At 45.3% G+C, this 20,000-nt stretch overlaps 2 protein-coding genes across 2 annotated transcripts in view; one reads left to right on the top strand and one right to left on the bottom strand.

Moving 5' to 3' along the window:
* LOC135102343 (uncharacterized) overlaps positions 1 to 20,000 on the top strand; it is a 175,912-nt gene that overhangs the window by 88,563 nt on the left and 67,349 nt on the right. The window lies entirely within an intron of this gene.
* LOC135102342 (diuretic hormone receptor-like) overlaps positions 12,171 to 20,000 on the bottom strand; it is a 131,120-nt gene continuing 123,290 nt past the window's right edge. The window contains 1 exon segment of the mRNA XM_064007437.1: positions 12,171 to 19,008. Within this exon segment, the coding sequence (XP_063863507.1) occupies positions 18,750 to 19,008 (259 nt within the window). The 3' untranslated portion in view covers positions 12,171 to 18,749.

Genomic DNA, 20,000 nt, shown 5'->3' with positions numbered 1-20,000 from the left:
TAAGCCTTCCATCAGCAGAATCTCATGCACTTTGTATTTCTGCCCGGAACTATGCCAAAAACTTCATTAAAAGAAAGTGTCAAAATCTTTCAAGATCTAACTCTCCTCTTGACTTCTGACATTAGCCAAAAATATCTCCAATAACTTTGCTTCTTCTTCTTTCCCTCCTTTATTTCAACCAGATGGCACCACTGCTATCACATCTATCTTTAAAGCTAAACTCTTCGCTCAAACCTTTGCTAAAAACTCTACCTTGGACGATTCAGGGCTTGTATGTGTGTGTGTGTGTGTGTGTGTGTGTGTGTGTGTGTGTGTGTGTGTGTGTGTGTGTGTGTGTGTGTGTGTGTGTGTGTGTGTGTGTGTGTGTGCTCGCGCGCGCGCTCGTGTGTGCGTACGTGTGCTAGCGCATGTGTATGCGTCTGTACTTGTGCGAGCGTACATGCATGCGTGGGTAAGTGTGCGAGCGCGCGTGCGTGCATGTGTACATGTGCAAACATATGTGCATGAAAAATAGTCTGCAGTCCAAGCGAGAAAGCAACCGGACAAAAATCGAAACTTTTTTTTATTTTCCTGAAGTTGAAGCAAAAATCAGCACATTCTCATCACAAAATTGATATTATATTTATAAGAACACTGTGCTGTGCGGCCAATATGTATATATATATATATATATATATATATATATATATATATATATATATATATATATATATATATATATATATATATATATATATATATATATATATATATATATATATATATACACACACACACACACACACACACACACACACACACAGAGAGAGAGAGAGAGAGAGAGAGAGAGAGAGAGAGAGAGAGAGAGAGAGAGAGAGAGAGAGAGAGAGAGAGAGAGAGAGAGAGTTACATTGAAAAACAGACCACAACAGACCTTGGTGTCCTCTCGAAGTGACGTGATCTAGGACTACAAAGGTGATAATAGAAGAAAAGGACAGCAAAGAAGAAGGCTCTCTCCCCACCCTCCACTCCCTCCAGCATAAGCCGTACAGGAAAACAGGTCGGAAAGAAATACATTACGGAGTTAGAGAAGGAGAAACGCAAAGGAAATTTTATAGGAAAGAAAGAAAATATAAGAAATGGTGCCCCATTTCCTGAAGGCAAGGAAGTTAATCACTAATAAACAAACGATATCAGCCGCGGATTGCAAGTGAAATATTTGACAGGGAGTGAAAGAGAGAGAGAGAGATAGATAGAGAGAGAGAGAGAGAGAGAGAGAGAGAGAGAGAGAGAGAGAGAGAGAGAGAGAGAGAGAGAGAGAGAGAGAGAGAGAGTATAGCTAGAAAAATATAGTGAAAACAAACAGAGAGCAAAACAAAACAAGTAAAAATGCAAACCTAACTACACGAAACTGAACTTGTTGAACTGAATAAAGGAAAAAGAAAAAAAAAAAAACAGCAGGAAAAGTAAAGAAGAAGAGAAGAAAAATAATGCAAAAAAAAAAAAAAAAATGAAAATGTGATAAAGAAAAATCAAGACTGAAAAATAGCACAAAAGTGGTGACGTAAAATAAAAGTGTTAAAATAATGAATAGTTCTGTGCTAATAAAAAATAAAAAAACTTATAGCGGTGTGACGAGAAATCAGCATTACTCACCAATTAGTGGAATTACTTGTGATAATGGAATAATAATTGCAATCAAGTGACACCACCACCATCACCACTACCACCACCACCACCACTACTACCTCCTCCTCCTCCTCCTCCTCCTCCTCCTCCTCCTCCTCCTCCTCCTCCTCCTCCTCCTCCTCCTCCTCCTCCTCCTCCTCCTCCTCCTCCTCCTCCTCCACTACTACTACTACAACTACTACTACTACCACCACCACCACCACCACCACCACAACCACCACTACCAAGACCACCACCACTACCATTTTAATTCTTAGAGCGCCACAACGTCGTCATGATCGCGTTTCGGATACCATGAGAAGCTTGGATTAAGTTAAGAATGGTATTTGTTGTGATGAAGGCGTTCTGATGCCATCCCTTGTCAGTCCTCCTCTGTTGTGTCTGTTTACTCTTTTTCTTTTCTCTCTCTCTCAGTCCTAGCAGTTGATTTTGTGGAGGTTGGATATTATGTCTGTCACTGAAAGGGTTCATTGTTCGTTCATTTTCTTTTCGTTTTTCATTTTTATTCTTATTTTTATTTATATTTTAAAAATCTTTTGCTTAAATTTTACTGTGAATATTTTTCTTTTATATATATAATTCTTTTTTTTTTGGGGGGTGTCACTTTTATTTGTATATTTTCTTTTTATTGCTATCATTTTTTAACATTTCATTGCTTCCATTTATCCATTTATTAATTTCTTAAGTGCTCTGGGCATTATAAGCTGTATTTTTCTTATTGTTTTCTTTGTGTACCGATGAAGTGAAGAAAACTAGTATGTAGTGAAGTGTGTGTGTGTGTGTGTGTGTGTGTGTGTGTGTGTGTGTGTGTGTTGGCCTCACACTCCCGTGACAGCTCTAGGTAATGTGATGTAAATGGTCGCCGCCTTGCTGTTTATTGCGACGAAAACAGACAGGACGGTTACAAATCTGTGGAGTTATAGAGTGAAATGTTGTTCGTGCTGCCAGATGGGAAGCATGCGTGTAGTTTTAGTAATGCTAATGATAAGAAGAAATGAGGTGTGAAGTGAAAGACGAAACAGGAAGAGAAGAAACAAACACAGGAAAGGAAAAATATGAAAACACAGAGAATATTTTGTCAGAGGGTGCAGTGGAAGGTGGTGGAGGAAAGTAGTTAGTGGAACAACCCATTTTTGTGTTTATTTACTTATTTATTTGCTTACTTATTATTATTACTATTATATCTATATTAGTACACTTGTACCCTTCGTTCGTTGTTTCGTTCGTTCCTGGGTGTGTCACGCCTTGGCATCATATCTATACGTTTTGACTAACTCCTCTACACGTCCTCCTTCCTTAAGAGTAAGTGCGCTTAATTTCAGTCCCAAATAGCCACATTCGTGAACACTGAGTGGCTTCATCCTGAATGTGGTTCAGCTTCATGTTCAGCAAATCTTGAGCAAGAAGAGTGATTTACAAAAATGTCTGGAAACAAAATGTCTTATCACTTGAAGTGTGTGGCTCGCGCCGACACCCTGCAGCAGGCTCCCTCACGCCTGCGGCTCAGTGTGCGGCAGCCCCGCAAAGGCTGCCTGCCGTGGTGCCCCAAGAAGCGCACGGTGGCCATCTTCTGCTTCAAGGAGGCTCACTGGCAACAGGGAGCCTCTGGCGAGTACGAGCAGACCGCAGAGTGCGGAGTGAAGGACCTGGCGAAGCTGAGACGCCTGGAGGCTGATCTGCCCGTCAAGGTGAAGTACTGGACCAAGGGGCGGCCCAGCAAGGTGCTCCTGCAGGTCTCACTGGGCGCCCTGCTGGACCAGCTGGAGGGCACCCCCGCCTCCGAGGCCTGGCTGGCATTCACTGCCACAGGCCAGGAGCAGCGGGTGTGCTGGCAGCCAGCGGAGCACCAGGGACGGTGCTGGTGCCGACCCGCCCCTCAGTGACGACACTCCCATGGGCTACGACGACCTGTGGGACTCCGAGGAGACTCCCGTGGAGGAGGAGCTGGCCCCCGAGACTCCCAGCCCATGTGTCGCGGAGGACGGCGAGGGAGCTGACGGGGAGTGGGTGACCTTCTTCAACCCCTCCACCGGCAAGACGCTGCGGCTTCCTCGCCACACCGAGGAGGAGGCCGCGGAGAAGTGGCAAGGCCTCGCGGTGTGGACCACCCTGGACGACTTCTTCAGTCCTCAGTCCACGGAGAAGTGGCGGGGCCCCGGGACGTGGACAAGCGAGGACGACCTCCTCAGTCTCCGCGCCCTGCGTATCGTGGCGGGCATCCAGCCTGTGGTGAAGCGGAAGCGGCTTCCCGAGGGCCCTCAGTGGTGGGAGCAGGCCAGCGGTGGCACTCCTGCTGCTGCTGCTGGTGGTGCTGTGACGCAGCAGGACACCGGCCTGCTTCCTCCAGACTGGAGCCTGGCTGCCTTCCCAGAATGCAATGCCGCGCCTCGCCGCCGTGGTGGGGAAGACGCTGGGCTGCCCGTGGTGCCCTTGCCTGGCCTCCGGCAGCGTGGTGAGGCAGACGCGTGGCTGCCCAAGGTGGCCCTATCTGCCCCCAGGCTGCGTGGTGGGGCTGGCAGGGGCAGCACGCGGCGGCTGCGCCCCTTCCTCACAGTCGTGGCGGCCCTGGCCTACATGATCTTTGTCCCGTGGGTCGTCACCCGGGGCGACGACTTCCTGGTCGGCATTAGTGGACGGGTGGATGGCTGGGTGCGGATGTGGTTGAGTGGCTGAGTGGATGGGTGAATGTGGTTGAGTGATTGGGTGGGTGAATGGGTGGAAGGGTGGATGAACATTATTTTGTGTTAGTGAACTCACGTGCATCCTTCACTAGACTTGTAGGCAAGACGTCTGAATGTAGAGCGATTTTGTGGACCAAGTAGTTTGGGTAACTAGTGACCTGCGGCCCAAACAGCCTTAGGTCTTTATGGTCTCAGGCCTATCTGGCCTGATGATCACCTGACCTGAGGCCCTTATCACCTGAGTATTTTTCACCTCGCTGCCAAATGACTGGCTCACCTTTGCTGTGAATTAAATTGTTTTAGAAAGAGGTCGTGTCACAGGTTCAAAATTACTGATTGGAATGTGGGTGACAAAGCCCTTCAAGATTAACCTCGCATACCAACAACTTGGAGGGCGTCCACAGTGCAAACCCACCCTGACCTTTGGTTTGTTACTAATTGAAGAACTGAACGAGGAAGAAATTCTTGCGAATGGGAGAAGGATTAGATTTGAACAGTGTGGTTCAGACCAATGTGTAAGCCAACAACTGTCACTAAGAACAACAGTGTCATTAAAAAATATGAGCCGCATAAAAGATACACTTCCTTTGTGCTGTGGTTGATAATCTAAAGTTATTATAGATATTCTAGTATATACATGTACTTCTAGCGTACTTTTTAGGTGATTTTTAAGCGTAAAAATAGTACATTATAGTAATTTAATTTATGTCAGAGGTGTGGTTCTGTTGTATTTATTTATGTATTTCTCAACACTGCCCAGTTTTCCAATCAAAATGGCTTCCTCCTCCTTACCATCTGAACTGCTTCAAAAGAGGAGTATCAAAACACTTATCTTCTACCCCTCTTTTCTCGCCAGTTGCTGTTCTCATCTTGCTAACTGTATGCCTCACCTCCTCCCGCGGCCTCGCTGTACAAGACTTTCTTCTTTCTCTCACCCCTATTCTGTTCACCTCTCTAATGCAAGAGTTAACCAATATTCTCATTGATTCTTTCCTTTCTGTGGTAAACTCTGGAACTCCCAGCCTGCTTCTGTATTTCCTCCTTCCTATGACTTGAACTCTTTGAAGAGGGAGGGTTCAAGACAAACATCCTTCAATTTTCGATGATTCTCCTGATATCTCTTTTGGGACTGGCACCCCAGTGTTTTTTTCCTCTTTTTCTCCTTGGCCAGTGACCCTCATATGTAAAAAAAAAAAAAAAAAAAAGGAACTGAATTCTCCGTTTTTGTGACTCCTTGACCTTGTGGGAGCGGCAGGTTAAGCAGACTTCTTTCAGTATTTTCGTGTGTTTGGTCAGTTTATTCGAGAAGTAAAGTAAAAAACAGCATTACTTTATTACTGTACTAAGTATGCCTTCATTTATTTTACTCCAGGCGACAGGTATGAATACGTTTCGATGATGAGAAACAAAAATATGGAAAAGGAGAAAGATGTGGAGGAGGATCACAACAAACCAGTCAGTTCTTACGCTGGTGTTTATGGTAAGCTGCGCGGAAGCAATACAAGTAGGATACAAGGATGATGGCTGTGCCTTACCCACCGCTCCTTCAGACCTGGTGGTGAGGTAGGGATGGAACCTGCACTATAGAAAAGATGTAAGAGCTTTCATAGGAACGGCAGAACGACACTCACTACTGAAACAGATAGTGGCAAGTAGAGAGAGAGAGAGAGAGAGAGAGAGAGAGAGAGAGAGAGAGAGAGAGAGAGAGAGAGAGAGAGAGAGAGAGAGAGAGTTAATAACAAGTCAAGGCGGCGGTAGGTCTCTCTCTCTCTCTCTCTCTCTCTCTCTCTCTCTCTCTCTCTCTCTCTCTCTCTCTCTCTCTCTCTCTCTCTCTCTCTCTCTCTCTCTGTGTGTGTGTGTGTGTGTGTGTGTGTGTGTGTGTGTGTGTGTGTGTGTGTGTGTGTGTGTGTGTGTGTGTGTGTGTGTGTGTGTGTGTGTATACCAGTATTTTCAGCCGCGTCACCTGCATTACTGGTGTGTCGCGGCCTTTACCAGACCTCCGCAAGGACAACAAGGCGAAGGTGGTGACGCCGGAGCGAGGGACTTTCTGAGGTGCTGTTGCAGACGAGATAGGGAGAACAGGAATAAAAAAAAAAAATGAGAGACTCAGCTATTTTGAGCATGAAGGAGGATGAGAGGGAATAGGGGAAGGTGTGTTGAAGGAGGGTAGGGGAAAAGTATTTTATTTGGAACTGTGGAAGTGTGAAAGGGAGGAACATATTGTGGTGAGATTAAGTGAAGAGGTGTTAGTGAAGTGATTGTCATCCAAGGACAGTATTGCATGACATTTTCCGAATGTTTCATAACTAAATATCAAGTGGTAAATCTGTAACGCGAATACTCTTTTTCATGATTGGAGGCAGGCCGGGCAAGGGCAATGGAAAGGTTAGAGGGCTAGGCGGGAAAAAATATGAATCTGGTTCTTTTGGTCATACAACAAGTTAGAACTCGTACGAATGGTTACAAGCTAGAGAAATTCTGATTTAAAAAGGAAATTGGCAAAAATTGGTCCAGATACTAGGATTCTGGAACAGGCTGATTAAGAACGTAGTAGATGTACAGACACTAGACAGTTTTCAAGAGGAATGTAGATGAATTTATAGCTGAGATGGTAGATGATAAGTCTCAGGAGACCGCTTATGTAGATCACCTGGCCTTTGCAGTCTCCTTATCTTACTGCGTTTTAATATTATCAGAAGGGGAAACATCTGCTATTTTGTCGCTCCCGAAAAACAAAAACAAAAAAAAAGTTAACGAGGGTGGAGGCTAAATGTATGTCAGTATAGATACAGAGTCTGTATAATTATAAATAAGCTGTTTACAGTAACAAAAAAAGCTACAAACTCTATTAATCTAGGGAAACTCATTGACATCTTTGTGTGTTGTCTGTCTTTTTGTATAGGAGTAAAGAGAAAAGGTATAGAAAGTGAAGTGCATCACACAGGGAAAAAGAAATCACGAAGGGTGACAATTCAACAACTGCCGCGTGTAGGCCAACGGGCTCTCTGCGGCTTCCCTTACTTTAGGTCCTCGTGTTCTTAGTGCGTGATGCATGTGGTTGATTGGGTGGTGGATACAATGGGTTGGTGGGTTGGTAGGATAGTTGAGCCATGTTGAAGGTTACCAGCAGTGTGCAGTGTGAAGGAAATGTTTAGAATAAAAGTGTGTATATGTGTGTGTGTTTGGTGGGGGCAGCATATAACCAGACAGACAGCCGGCCAGTTCACGACCCAGTCAGTCATTCAGGCAGTCAGGTAGTCAGTCAGGCAGTCAGTCATCGGATGTCCGTTCATAAAAGTCAGAAACGGGAAATACGATCTACAATCCTGCAGTGCTGATATCTGAATCCACTTCCAAGATCCACCAGGGAGCGACAGACCTGGTCCTCCCACTCATCCTTAGTCTCAATTGCCCGACTTGCTCCTCGTTGAAATTTGAATTGATTACGTCTCTCTCTCTCTCTCTCTCTCTCTCTCTCTCTCTCTCTCTCTCTCTCTCTCTCTCTCTCTCTCTCTCTCTCTCTCTCTCTCTCTCTCTCTCTCTCTCTCTCTCTCTCTCTCTCTCTCCAGTGGCAATCTATAATGAAGAAAATTATGCCCGTCATTTGCTGAGTAATAACAGAAATTTTGACTAACACATCGACAAAAATAATGAAAGTAAATAATTTTTTCAGTTTGTTTTACGATATCTAACCTGCTCAAGTCGACCTTTATTTGTATCGAGAGAGAGAGAGAGAGAGAGAGAGAGAGAGAGAGAGAGAGAGAGAGAGAGAGAGAGAGAGAGAGAGATGGTCTGGGAAAGTGTGAGCAAGTGTTAATCGCTGCCTTTGATGGATTAATGGATATATATTTAATCCCTCTCAAGTTTTAGGTCTTCGTCTGCTTTATTTCAGCTAATAATGATGCAAATTGTAGTAAGCTCCCTGCCTCTGACGGAGCACATTTTTTGTTTTTTTTTACTAGCTTATCATTTATGTCGCCTGTCCACCATCACCACCATCACCACCAGCACCATCAGCACCACCAGCACTACTTGCGCCATCACCATTATCATCTTTGTTTTTTAATGTTACCGTTGCTTCTGTTCATCTGCTGCCATCACCATTATTTACCATCACAGATTTCGTTAGCATCACATAATACCACCACCACCACCACCACTCCTTACTATAAGCACCGTCAAGTCATCACAACCACTACCTTCCAGTGCTGCTGTCGCCAGGATGTCACTTTTTTTGCTGTCATCGTTATGCGCTGCCCACGTGATCACCGCCACCATCTATTCACCACGATTTCTGTTTCAACGTTTTCTCTGTTGTCACGGATCATCGGTAACTGCGTGGGGTCTTTTCTTTCCTTCCTACAATTTTTTTTTTTCTTTACAGTGCACGTGGGGCATTATTCTCCTTTTAATCTCCTGATGGACGTCGATTTCCTTGAAGATACATTATTTTTTCCTTCCTGTGAAGCTCCAACGTTTATGTTCTTTTTATGAAGCTCACTCTGTGACGGGTCGTATTACCGTCGCTTTTCCTTCCCCGCCTTCACAGAACACCTCCTCCCGCTCTCTCAACTCGCCCCACTTTTGCCTGACACTTCATCCCCACTTCATCGTTCACATCTCCCTTATCTCAACCTCCTCACTTTTCTGCCTCATACCCTCAGAGCACCAACCCCGCTGCCAGTCATCTTGTCTCCAGCACACTACATACTCTTAAACTTGCAGCTCCGCCTCTTCAGTTTCCGTGCACCTCGTTACCGTCGTTACAGTGTCCCTCAGCACCCCGCCCACGCATAACACTCTCCCGCCACCTCTCATCTCGCCCCACCCCACACCCCAGGTTCCCTCGAAAGTATATCACTGCCTTATCATTCATACACTGTGATATTCAGATTTTAAAATCTGTTATTTGTTTTCACGTATGTATTGCAGTATTGTCAAAAGTAATTATACAGCGGTGTTGTGAATTGTTGGCATTGTATATTGAAAAATGTATATTGTATGACACAGAACTTCATATGCTACTATTGAAAATGCGAATCAAGAACGTTTTGATACAAAAGGACAGGAAATTACTGCCTTGCTGGCTCATCACGCGTGCAGATCATCGCAGCAAGGAAGGAGAATGGTCACTCTTCTTGCATCTAGCTGGAGGTGTAGAGTTTTGCAGGAAGGGATGGTGGCGGCACCTGTTGCGAACTAATGATTTTTTGAGGAGCAGAGCTTGAGGCGACGAGACAGAGGCGACCGCGGCGAGGCGGCAGCAGTAAAGCGGACAGGTCATTAAGTCATGGAAGGTCTGTAGCCCCCCGGTGCTCTGCTGGTGTTGCTGTTGGGAAGGTGAAAGCAGTGCTTGACTGCCTCTTTATATGTTATGCCCCCCCCCCCCCTCTCTCTCTCTCTCTCTCTCTCTCTCTCTCTCTCTCTCTCTCCTCTCTCATCTCTCTCTCTCTCTCTCTCTCTCTCTCTCTCTCTCTCTCTCTCTCTCCTCTCTCTCTCTCTCTCTCTCTCTCTCTCTCTCTCTCTCTCTCTCTTTTGATCCTGAGATGGTTTATGGTTCTGAAATAGTCCATTGTATCGTTCCCGTTCCGAGTTTGTCACATCCGGCCTTCTTACCGAAGTTTTGCCTGCACTCAGTCTTTTTTCTCTTTTTTAAGAAGGGTGACAGCTATACAGACAGCCATCTGTAGCTTTGACTTCTTGCCATTCCATAGTTTTAGAATCTTTCCTTAACAAGAAATTTCTGTAGCATAGCTTTCTGATCGCCGCTATGGATTCCGTACAGAACGATCCTCTGACGATCTTCTGGGTGTCCTTGCTGAATCTTGATATCCTCTCTTAAGAATTTCGATGAAAACCTTTGCTGTTGCCGTAGACATCACAAGCTTTTGATAGTGACTCAAATCTTTAATTTCCAAGGTTTCCTCACTCATCCTCCATCCATCTCTCCGCGTGCTCGTACACCTTTATCTGAAATTTCCTTTCTGGCCATTCTATCGCTGCAGTAGTAGACAGCCACTGTGACTATTCTCTCTCCAAACTTATCAGCAGTGGTATTCCTCAGGGCTTTCTGCTGTTACCTCCACTCACTCCTTTACTCACAAATGATCACAAACTTATTGCCTTATCCACTCATGCTGATGACTCCAACTTGTACTAGCTGTCAGTCCTCTTTCTACTCATCTTCCTTGTTTTCCTTTTTTTTTTTTCCTTAATCCTCTTATTAGTAGTAGATTAATGCCAGCAGGCTTACATATTCTTCCTCCTCCTCCTCCCTCCCTCCCTCCCTCCCTCCTGGCTTGATAGCAATACCTCACCGTGGCCGTTTATGTATGTAGTACAACCACGGAATCTAAGAGAGGAGGTGAAGGATGTGAGAGAGACGCCACTGTAGTGAAATAAGATGTATTTGTATCGTTCATAGAAAACAGCTGAAAGAATATTAGATATAATAATAATGATAATAATAATAATAATAATAATAATGATAATAATAATAATAATAATAGCAACAACAATAATAATAATAATGACAGCGATGATAATGATACACGTAATTACATACAATTGTAACCCTTGCAAGATTGAAAAAAACGAGAAAGAAAAAATAATAGTCGTTTACTACGCTACAAATGTTAACTGTTTGAGAGAGGGAAAAAAAAAAAAATGAACAGAGGCACGGATGAGCACAACACTGAAACACACACACACACACACACACACACACACACACACACACACACACACACACACACACACACACACACACACACACACACACACACACACACACACACACACACACACACACACACACTGCTCGCAAGCCCAGTGGGAATGTCTTTGCCGGTCACCTAGGCGGAGAGGTTCGTTCTCCGTTGAGGGTGTTAAAGACGTCCACTGACGGGGAGCAGCGACAGGAGCGGGGCGCGGTGAGCGGAAGGTCTCTACTGCACCCGGAGATCCAACTACATGAATCCAAGGCCGGCGATCACGAGACCAGCACGTGACCCTCAACACACACACACACACACACACACACACACACACACACACACACACACACACACACACACACACACACACACATACACACACACACACACACACACACACACACACACACACACACACACACACACACTCTCCGCCATTGGTCAGCAAGTCGAGTAACAACATACGTACGCTACTCTCACTGTTTTTCATCAGTCTGAAGACATGATTTGCTTCGGTCTTACCAGTTCTACCAAATATCAGGTTTCGTAAGGAGTCAGTCAGCAGATTAGAATACTTCAGAATGAGGGAGCGCGCCAAGGAACAGACATGCTTTTCTTACCATCCTCCGCGTGATGATCTAGTGAAAGTCTTAAAAAATGCAAGAGATAAACAGTGGACTGAGAAGAGAGAGGCAAGAAGACGAATCCCTACCAGGACACTGAATCTCCCTTCACTGGCTGCACCTCACACCAGCAACAGACTCCTTGCACTCCACTGCTTGGTATCCCTCACATCTTGGAACACGATAAACACAGTGGAGTCCAGTGTTGTGTGGTACTCGATCTGCGTCCACGGCTATGGTACGACATGCCTGCCCTGACATCCACACACACACACACCACACACATACACACAACACGATCACTAGCATCCCGCGTCATGTGTGTATATCAGTTAGACATGTATACGGAAACCACTCCTGTATACTTCGTCCACATACACGCGTTGCAATAATCATTTACATCCAAACCTTTGTATACATGAACTGTAGATGTATACACTAACCGTCTGTTCGTGAATCCATGTTTATTGGAGTGGAAAAAACTCTCTCTCTCTCTCTCTCTCTCTCTCTCTCTCTCTCTCTCTCTCTCTCTCTCTCTCTCTCTCTCTCTCTCTCTCTCTCTCTCTCTCTCTCTCTCTCTCTCTCTCTAACTACAGCTTCTTCTTCTTTTCTTCTTCTTCTTCTTCTTCTTCTTCTTCTTCTTCTTCTTCTTCTTCTTCTTCTTCTTCTTCTTCTTCTTCTTCTTCTTCTTCTCCTTCTCCTTCTCCTCCTCCTCCTCCTCCTCCTCCTCCTCCTCCTCCTCCTCCTCCTCCTCCTCCTCCTCCTCCTCCTCCTCCTCCTCCTCCTTACCTTATCTATATTTGCAAAGTCACCAGCATTTTTATTTTTATCTTTGAGTGTAAAAATATCTATGAAAGTGAAAATTTATACAGCAAGAAACTTTATATTCCCGAAAGTGGGTGAGCGAAGGAAAGAGGTGAGGGAGGAGCGAAGTGTGATGTCTTCATAGTCGCAGAGGAAGGAAGGAAGAAAGGATGGAAAGTAAAAGAGAGAAAGTTTAAATGAAAGGAAGCAAGTTTGGGGTGATGAAAGGAACAAAGGGGGGGGAAAATGAAAGTTGGAGGGGGGTTCGAGGAAGGAATGTAGTAAATGAATGAATGAATGAATGAATGAATGAACGAACCAGCGATCGGTGTCGGGGATGTGTGGATAGTGATGAATGATCGAGGAGGAGATACGAAGACAGGTAAGGAGAGTCGGCCAAGGGAGGGAACACTATCTGTGAGGCTGGAAGACTGTGTGTGTGTGTGTGTTTGTGTGTGTGTGTGTGTGTGTGTGTGTGTGTGTGTGTGTGTGTGTGTGTGTGTAAGTGTGTGTGTAAGTACCACCAGGCAATGACTTTGGTTGCTTCTGTTCAAATTCATTGTCTGGAGCCATTAGTGTGTGTGTGTGTGTGTGTGTGTGTGTGTGTGTGTGTGTGTGTGTGTGTGTGTGTTGTGTGTGTGTTGGTGGCATTGTTCTTAGGAGCCTTTGTTGTAATGGTCACAGAATCAGCAATAGTAATGGTGGTAGTAGTAGTAGTGGTGGTGGTAGTAGTAGTAGTAGTAGTAGTAGTAGTAGTAGTAGTTGTTGTTGTTATTGTACCTAGCCTTGTCCTGCTCCCCTCTACGGTACAGTAATTAATGGTAGTGAATGAGGGGAAAAACAACTTATGAGTATGATAGTGTGAACTTATACATATTTATCTTAACTATGACACACACACACACACACACACACACACACACACACACACACACACACACACACACACACACACACACACACACACACACACACACACACACACACACACACACACACACACAGAGGATATTAAACACTTCTATATGCATTATATATGAATAGTAATATATATGTATGTATGTATATTATGTAGTAAATCGGTGACAAAGGATGAGTCTTACGCACGTTTAACCACAACATCAGAAAATATATCAGATTTATTGTTATTGTTATTGGTTAGTGGTGGTGATTGTGATGAGCGGAGAGAGGAACAGAGAGCCACTCACTGCCTGCTGCCGCCGCCTCCCCTCTCACCTTCCCTCTCCCTTCCCTCCCTTCCCTCCACAATTCCCTAAGCGCCTCGTGTCTTCAGTAATTCTGGTGCTCTCTCGTGCCCTTTCTCCCTCTCCCTCTTTCCTAATCCCTCTGATCTCTTCACTTCTTTCCCTCTTCCTTTTGTTGTTTTACTGTTTTCTACATATTTTCTGTTTTGTTTACGACTTCTTAATCACTCTCTCCTTCTATTAATTACCTTTTCCACTTCTTAAATGTTTTTTTTTCCCTGTTTCTCAGTTTTTTTTCTTATTTACTTCTACCTCTCCAATTACTCCACTGATTTCTCTCTTTCTTTTTTCTATCCTTATGACTTCCTTATTTATTTATTTTTATTTTTATTCTCCTTTGCTCTTTCTTCCCCACGTCTTTCTCCCTTGCTCTCCCTTTTACCAGCCCATCGTATCCTCAGCACATATCAACAGTTTCTCCGTAACCTCACTTTCCTGTAACTCTAACACACTATTGTATCTTTTCCCTCCTTTCCTCTTTTCTTCCTTAACTTTAGCCTTTTCTTGTCTGTTCTCCTCTCTTAACCCTCTTACTTTCTCTACTTTTATTAGGTAATGTTTTTTCTCCATGGATTTTGTCCTTTCGCATCCTTCCTTCCTTCCCTCCCACACTTCCTCCCAGCCACCGAGGACACGAGGCGAGGTGCTCCCGTCCCTCCCGTGCAGTGAGGACGGCGGGGCGCGGCGAGTGGCGGTCCTCTGCCCCTCCTGGTCTGCCTCACCCACTCGTCTCCAGCGGGCGAAGGGGAAGAGAAGGGTCACTATTATAGTCAAGTAACCTTACTAGTACGTACACTATTACAGATATTACCTTTATTAATATTAAGTGTTATTACTAGCTGGGATCACGTGATGTCAATGTACTGTACTTGCATATACGTAATGAGCACACACACACACACACACACACACACACACACACACACACACACACACACACACACACACACACACACACACACACACACACACACACACACACACACCACGGACTGTTCGGTGCAAAACATCACCCAAATTGGATCGGTCAAAAAATGCATGTAAAATTACGAGCAATCAACGCCATGAATGTGAGTGCGCCGCGGAAAGACTTGTCGGGAACGTGACGGGAGGTGAGGGGCAGGTGGAGGGGAGGGAGTGACGGAAGGAGGGAAAGCCTGGCGTTTTGCAGCACATTACCCCAATATATACTCAAAGCGGGCTTTCTCCAATGACATGACCGTGATTGGGGTTGGGGGGGGGGCGGTGGGGGTAATGGGGAACAGGATTGGGAACCGAACAATATGTGATGCCTGACTGGTATGTGCATGTGTGGGGTAACAAAGACACACACACACACACACACACACACACACACACACACACACACACACACACACACACACACACACACACACACACACACACACACACACACACACAGTGACTCGGTGCACCACTGTAAATTCTTCTCGTGTGTTTGCCCTTCACTCCGGATCTCGTTAATCCGGCCCAGTGGTGCTCCTGCCTCCCAGCCGGATCCGGAGAGCGCCGGCTGGACAGTCACACAGCCATGGAAGACGACAGCTGAGGAGAACTTGACTTTATGCGGGGGAAAAAAAAGTTAGCGTAAAGAAAGGGAGCGTCAGGATTGGTGAAGGTTGCCTGCAGAGGAGGATGACCGAGGAACAGGTGTGTGAGGTGGCTAGAACTCTCTCTCTCTCTCTCTCTCTCTCTCTCTCTCTCTCTCTCTCTCTCTCTCTCTCTCTCTCTCTCTCTCTCTCTCTCTCTCTCTCTCTCTCTCGCAAACCCTATTGATGTAACGATCTTTTGGGTGCTAGAACACACACACACACACACACACACACACACACACACACACACACACACACACACACACACACACACACACACACACACACACACACACACACACACACACACACACACACACAACATTGACACAGCGTGATCTCGTGACACAGGAACACACACGGCTACGGGAGGTCATTAGCAGCACCAGGTTGATCTGTGTACAAGAACACGTCGCTTCTACTCCTAGATATTTACAGCCTACTTGACACAAAAATATATATGTGAAATGTTATTACCTTATGAGCTCTTGCCTTTGATAGCCTGAACCTCACATGTATATAATAATAATAATAATAATAATAATAATAATAATAATAATAATAATAATTGTAATAGTGTGGGCCTTATGCTAGTCAAGTACTCGGTCACTGGCCTTAATGTCTAGTAGTGAATCAGCATCAGGGTACTATAGGATGTATTCGCGCTTGTTACACGTGGAACTCATTCTGTCGGTCTCGGAAACTGGTCTAGCACAGCACAACATTGGCACAGCGCAGCACAGCCCAGCACAGCACAGCACAGCACAGCCCAGCACAGCACAGCACAGCATAGGTCCGTGGCATGACGGGTATTCACCTACAGTCTCTCCCTGGACCACTGATGCACATGTACGCATTCACCGGCGCTGGCGTAAGGCCTTGCTCGCTGCGCCACCTGTACTGCTGCTCCGTGGAGGTGTGCGCCAGTCCATGCGTTGCCAGGCGTTCGCGGTGGTAATCATGCGCCGGAAAGTGAAGCAGGCAGTTTTCCGCGTCGTTGTGTTCTCTGTCATGCTTAGCGTCCGTGTCCTTTGTTTGGGACCAGTGAGGGCTTTCTTTGGTGCTCATTCCTGCCTCGTCGCTTCTCACGTTTAATTCTGAATATTACCTTGACGACAGCTCGGTTAGTGTGCGTGCCTCCCAGCGCGTCGCACTCCTTTCGCCGCCGTCACGGAACACTGCTTTGCCTTAGTCGCCTTATGGAAGTTAATTGATACACCAAGATATTATTCTCTCCCTTGACACGCACATGTTGGTTGTCTCCCTTGTTTGGTGTGAAAGAGTTGGTGGCAGCTGCTTTCCTCAGTGTGAGCTGCAGTTGTTGCTCGATTGTCACACGCCACTAATCTTGTATCAAAGCCATGTGGGTAGCGTGGACCTTGGAAGGGGGATGTTAACATTTCAGCATCGTGCAATGTCACAGTAAACACATACACAAGAAAAAGCGGCGAATTAGTCTCTCCAGCAACTTATATTTCATGTGTTGCTTCCTCACCATTGCACCATCGCGAGTTTTATTTCCGTGAGGTCGGGGCTTCTGGTGCTGATATGTTTCCTCTGAACGTCACCCTTGTCTCGTGTCCCGCACAGCTCAGGTTTTCCGCAAGCTCTTCAGTAAAAATAAAGCGACATCCTTGTCCAGGGATCGGAAACACACACCGACACACTCACAACACGCGCAACAGCAGCGACAGCCACAATTTTCCTCTTTAGGTGCGTGAGTAGTGGCGGCGGCGGCGGCGGCAGTGGCGACGGCGGTGGTTATGGTGGTGGTGGTGGTAGTGTTAGTGGTGTGCTCTGTCCTCGCGCTCTCTCGCCTGGCAGAGCTGCGGTTTATCACGTTTCTTGTCGATCTTTTCTGAGGCAGCGCTGCACCGGAGGACGTGGGTGTTTCAGTCAATGGAGTATTTTTTAGCTTGTCATCTTTGGTGGATGTTTGGTGGCGATGACGTGTGGGTGTTGAGTGTGTGATGTGCTATTCCCTGCTACACACGTGACTCATCAATACACATTTTCCGTGATTTTATATTGCCATGTTTTTCTTTCTTTCACTTTACGTACATGTGAATTTTGTACATGCACGTAGAGACAGCGTTTATTTTTGTGAGCCATGAATGCTCGGTGCGTGGAAACAAAGTGCTCTTCCTTTATATTTTGAAGCTTGCGAATTTTTCCATCTCAGCAGCACAGTGCAGGCATTCTCCAGTGTGTGCGTGTGCTTGCTTGTGTGTGTGCGTGTGTATGTACTTCTTTATATTGTACATGTATGTGCTTGTATTTGTTGTCCGTTTTGTGTCTGTGTTGAGTTCCTGTGTTTGCTGAACATGTGTGTTGCGCACCACTGACAAACCTTCACGTTCCCGCCGGCTCTGATTACGGGCTACTTCCAGAAGACGCTATGCCTGCACTCGTGTATATATTCAGCAAAGCAGCTCCAGACACACATTTAGATCCGTACACACATTTAGATCATCCCGTTATTAACACTGTTACTTGTACACGTCTGTATCTTGGAATCGTTTGAAATTAAGCACCTCTTTCTTCAGCACATGTACGTACAGTCACCACTACGTGTTTTATAGTCACATGTGCATCAGGAAAGTAGCCTCATACTTCTCAAAGCCTCTCATGTATACACCGGAAGTCTCAGTTCATCACACACTTCGGTAATCGCCGCCGCTGCCTCGGTCACTCTTCCTCTCATGTAGAGTTCCGCCACGTCGCCTGAAATACGGAAGTTTGTCTTGTTCCTGTCCGCCTCGGTGCACCCTGCCTTACTTCACCTCACTTTCCCCGCCTCGCCCCGACCCTCCACCCTGCCGCTGATGCATTCTCGCACCACCACCACCACCACCACCACCACCACCACCACCACCACCACCGATGCTGTCGATAACTGCGCTGGCAAAAATGCGTTTTATTTACTTATTTGCTTCCATGCTTGTGTATTCAATCGTTCGGGCAACCACTGCAGTTGTTGTTGTTGTTGTTATGGTGGCGGTGGTGGTGATGGTAATGGTGGTGGTAGTGGTGGTGGTGAAGACAAGTGTTTTATTTTGTTGTATATATTTGTTTTCACCCGTGACTACCTTGGCAACGGCGGCAGTTGTCATGGCAAGGCTGTTGTGTCTCGTCCTTTCAAGTGCCCTTGTTATCTTTTGTTCACTTGTTGATTCCTAGGTAATGACGCAACCAAGACAGGTAGCAGCCTTGCCCGTGGAACTCAATTCACTGCTTCAATGCACAAACACGCAGAGATCATAATAAAAAAAAAAAACACGCGGCTTAATTTTTGTCCCGTCTGTGATGATTGTTCCCTTCTGCTCTCGTGCCAGTCTTTCATTCTGCTTATTTTGTATTCTCTTGTTATTACTTTTTTTTACAGTAGTGAATCCTTGACTGTTATCTTAGGGTCTGTCTCCTCGCTGATCCCCGCCGTTGAATTCCTGTAGCTGAGGTGACCCATAGGAATAGAAGGCTGCTGAACCTGAGGCAGCGGCAGCGTGTTGGGTGCAGCGGTGGTGGTGGTGGTGGTTTGGGTGCTGACTGGGTTGTATCCATTGGCCACGACTGTTGTCATTGTGGTCACTTCTGAACACAGGGACTCCCTCTTGCCTCCGAACAGCCGGCGACCGTAACTGTGGGGAAAAGAGAGAGAAAAAAAGGAGAATAGGTTGTAAAAGTTTCGAAGAAGAGGGGGGAAAAAGAAAGGAAAAGATGTTGAAAGGAAAGTGATAGAGTGGGTTAGATGTAAACAGGAGTAGATTGCGTAGGCAAGCGAAGGAGAGCAGGGTTTTTAGGAGCAGGAGTGTAGACAGGAAAGAAGGGAATGGATGGGGACAGAAGAAAGCAGTGGTGGAGTGAAGGTAGAGAAGGATGCAAGGAAGGAAATGGAAAGAGGAAAAAAGGAAGATGGATTGCAATATGATTTCATTACTTTTCTCGTAGTAACGGTGTGAGGAAACTACTACTACTTATACTAGTGATAATAATAATAATAATAATAATAATAATAATAATAATAATAATAATAATAATGATAATAATAATAATGATAATAATAATAATAATAATATTATTATTATTAATATTATTATTATTATTATTATTATTATTATTATTATTATTATTATTATTATTATTATTATTATTATTGTTATTATTATTATTGTAATACATCATAGAAATTTAATTAAGTGATGAGTAATTTGAGTTCCTTACAAAATTACATTTCAGTATGTGTGTGAGAGAGAGAGAGAGAGAGAGAGAGAGAGAGAGAGAGAGAGAGAGAGAGAGAGAGAGAGAGAGAGAGAGAGTCCACTGAAGGTGTGTGTGTGTGTGTGTGTGTGTGTGTGTGTGTGTGTGTGTGTGTGTGTGTGTGTGTGTGTGTGTGTGTGTGTGTTGGGGCGGGGGGGGTGTCGGTCGGTCGGTCGATAGGTATTTTCCTGTGTTGATCTCTTATTTACTTAAGTTGTTTTCTTTCCACATCACATCGAGCCGTACGCACGCGCGCACACACAAACACACAACATACACACAAAAACAGAACACACACACACACACACACACACACACACACACACACACACACACACACACACACACACACACACACACACACACACACACA

This window comes from Scylla paramamosain, chromosome 7 (assembly GCF_035594125.1).
Source record: "Scylla paramamosain isolate STU-SP2022 chromosome 7, ASM3559412v1, whole genome shotgun sequence".
In the NCBI taxonomy this organism is placed as follows: domain Eukaryota; kingdom Metazoa; phylum Arthropoda; class Malacostraca; order Decapoda; family Portunidae; genus Scylla; species Scylla paramamosain.
Note: the sequence above shows the minus strand (reverse complement) of the source record. Positions and strands in the feature narration are given on the sequence as shown.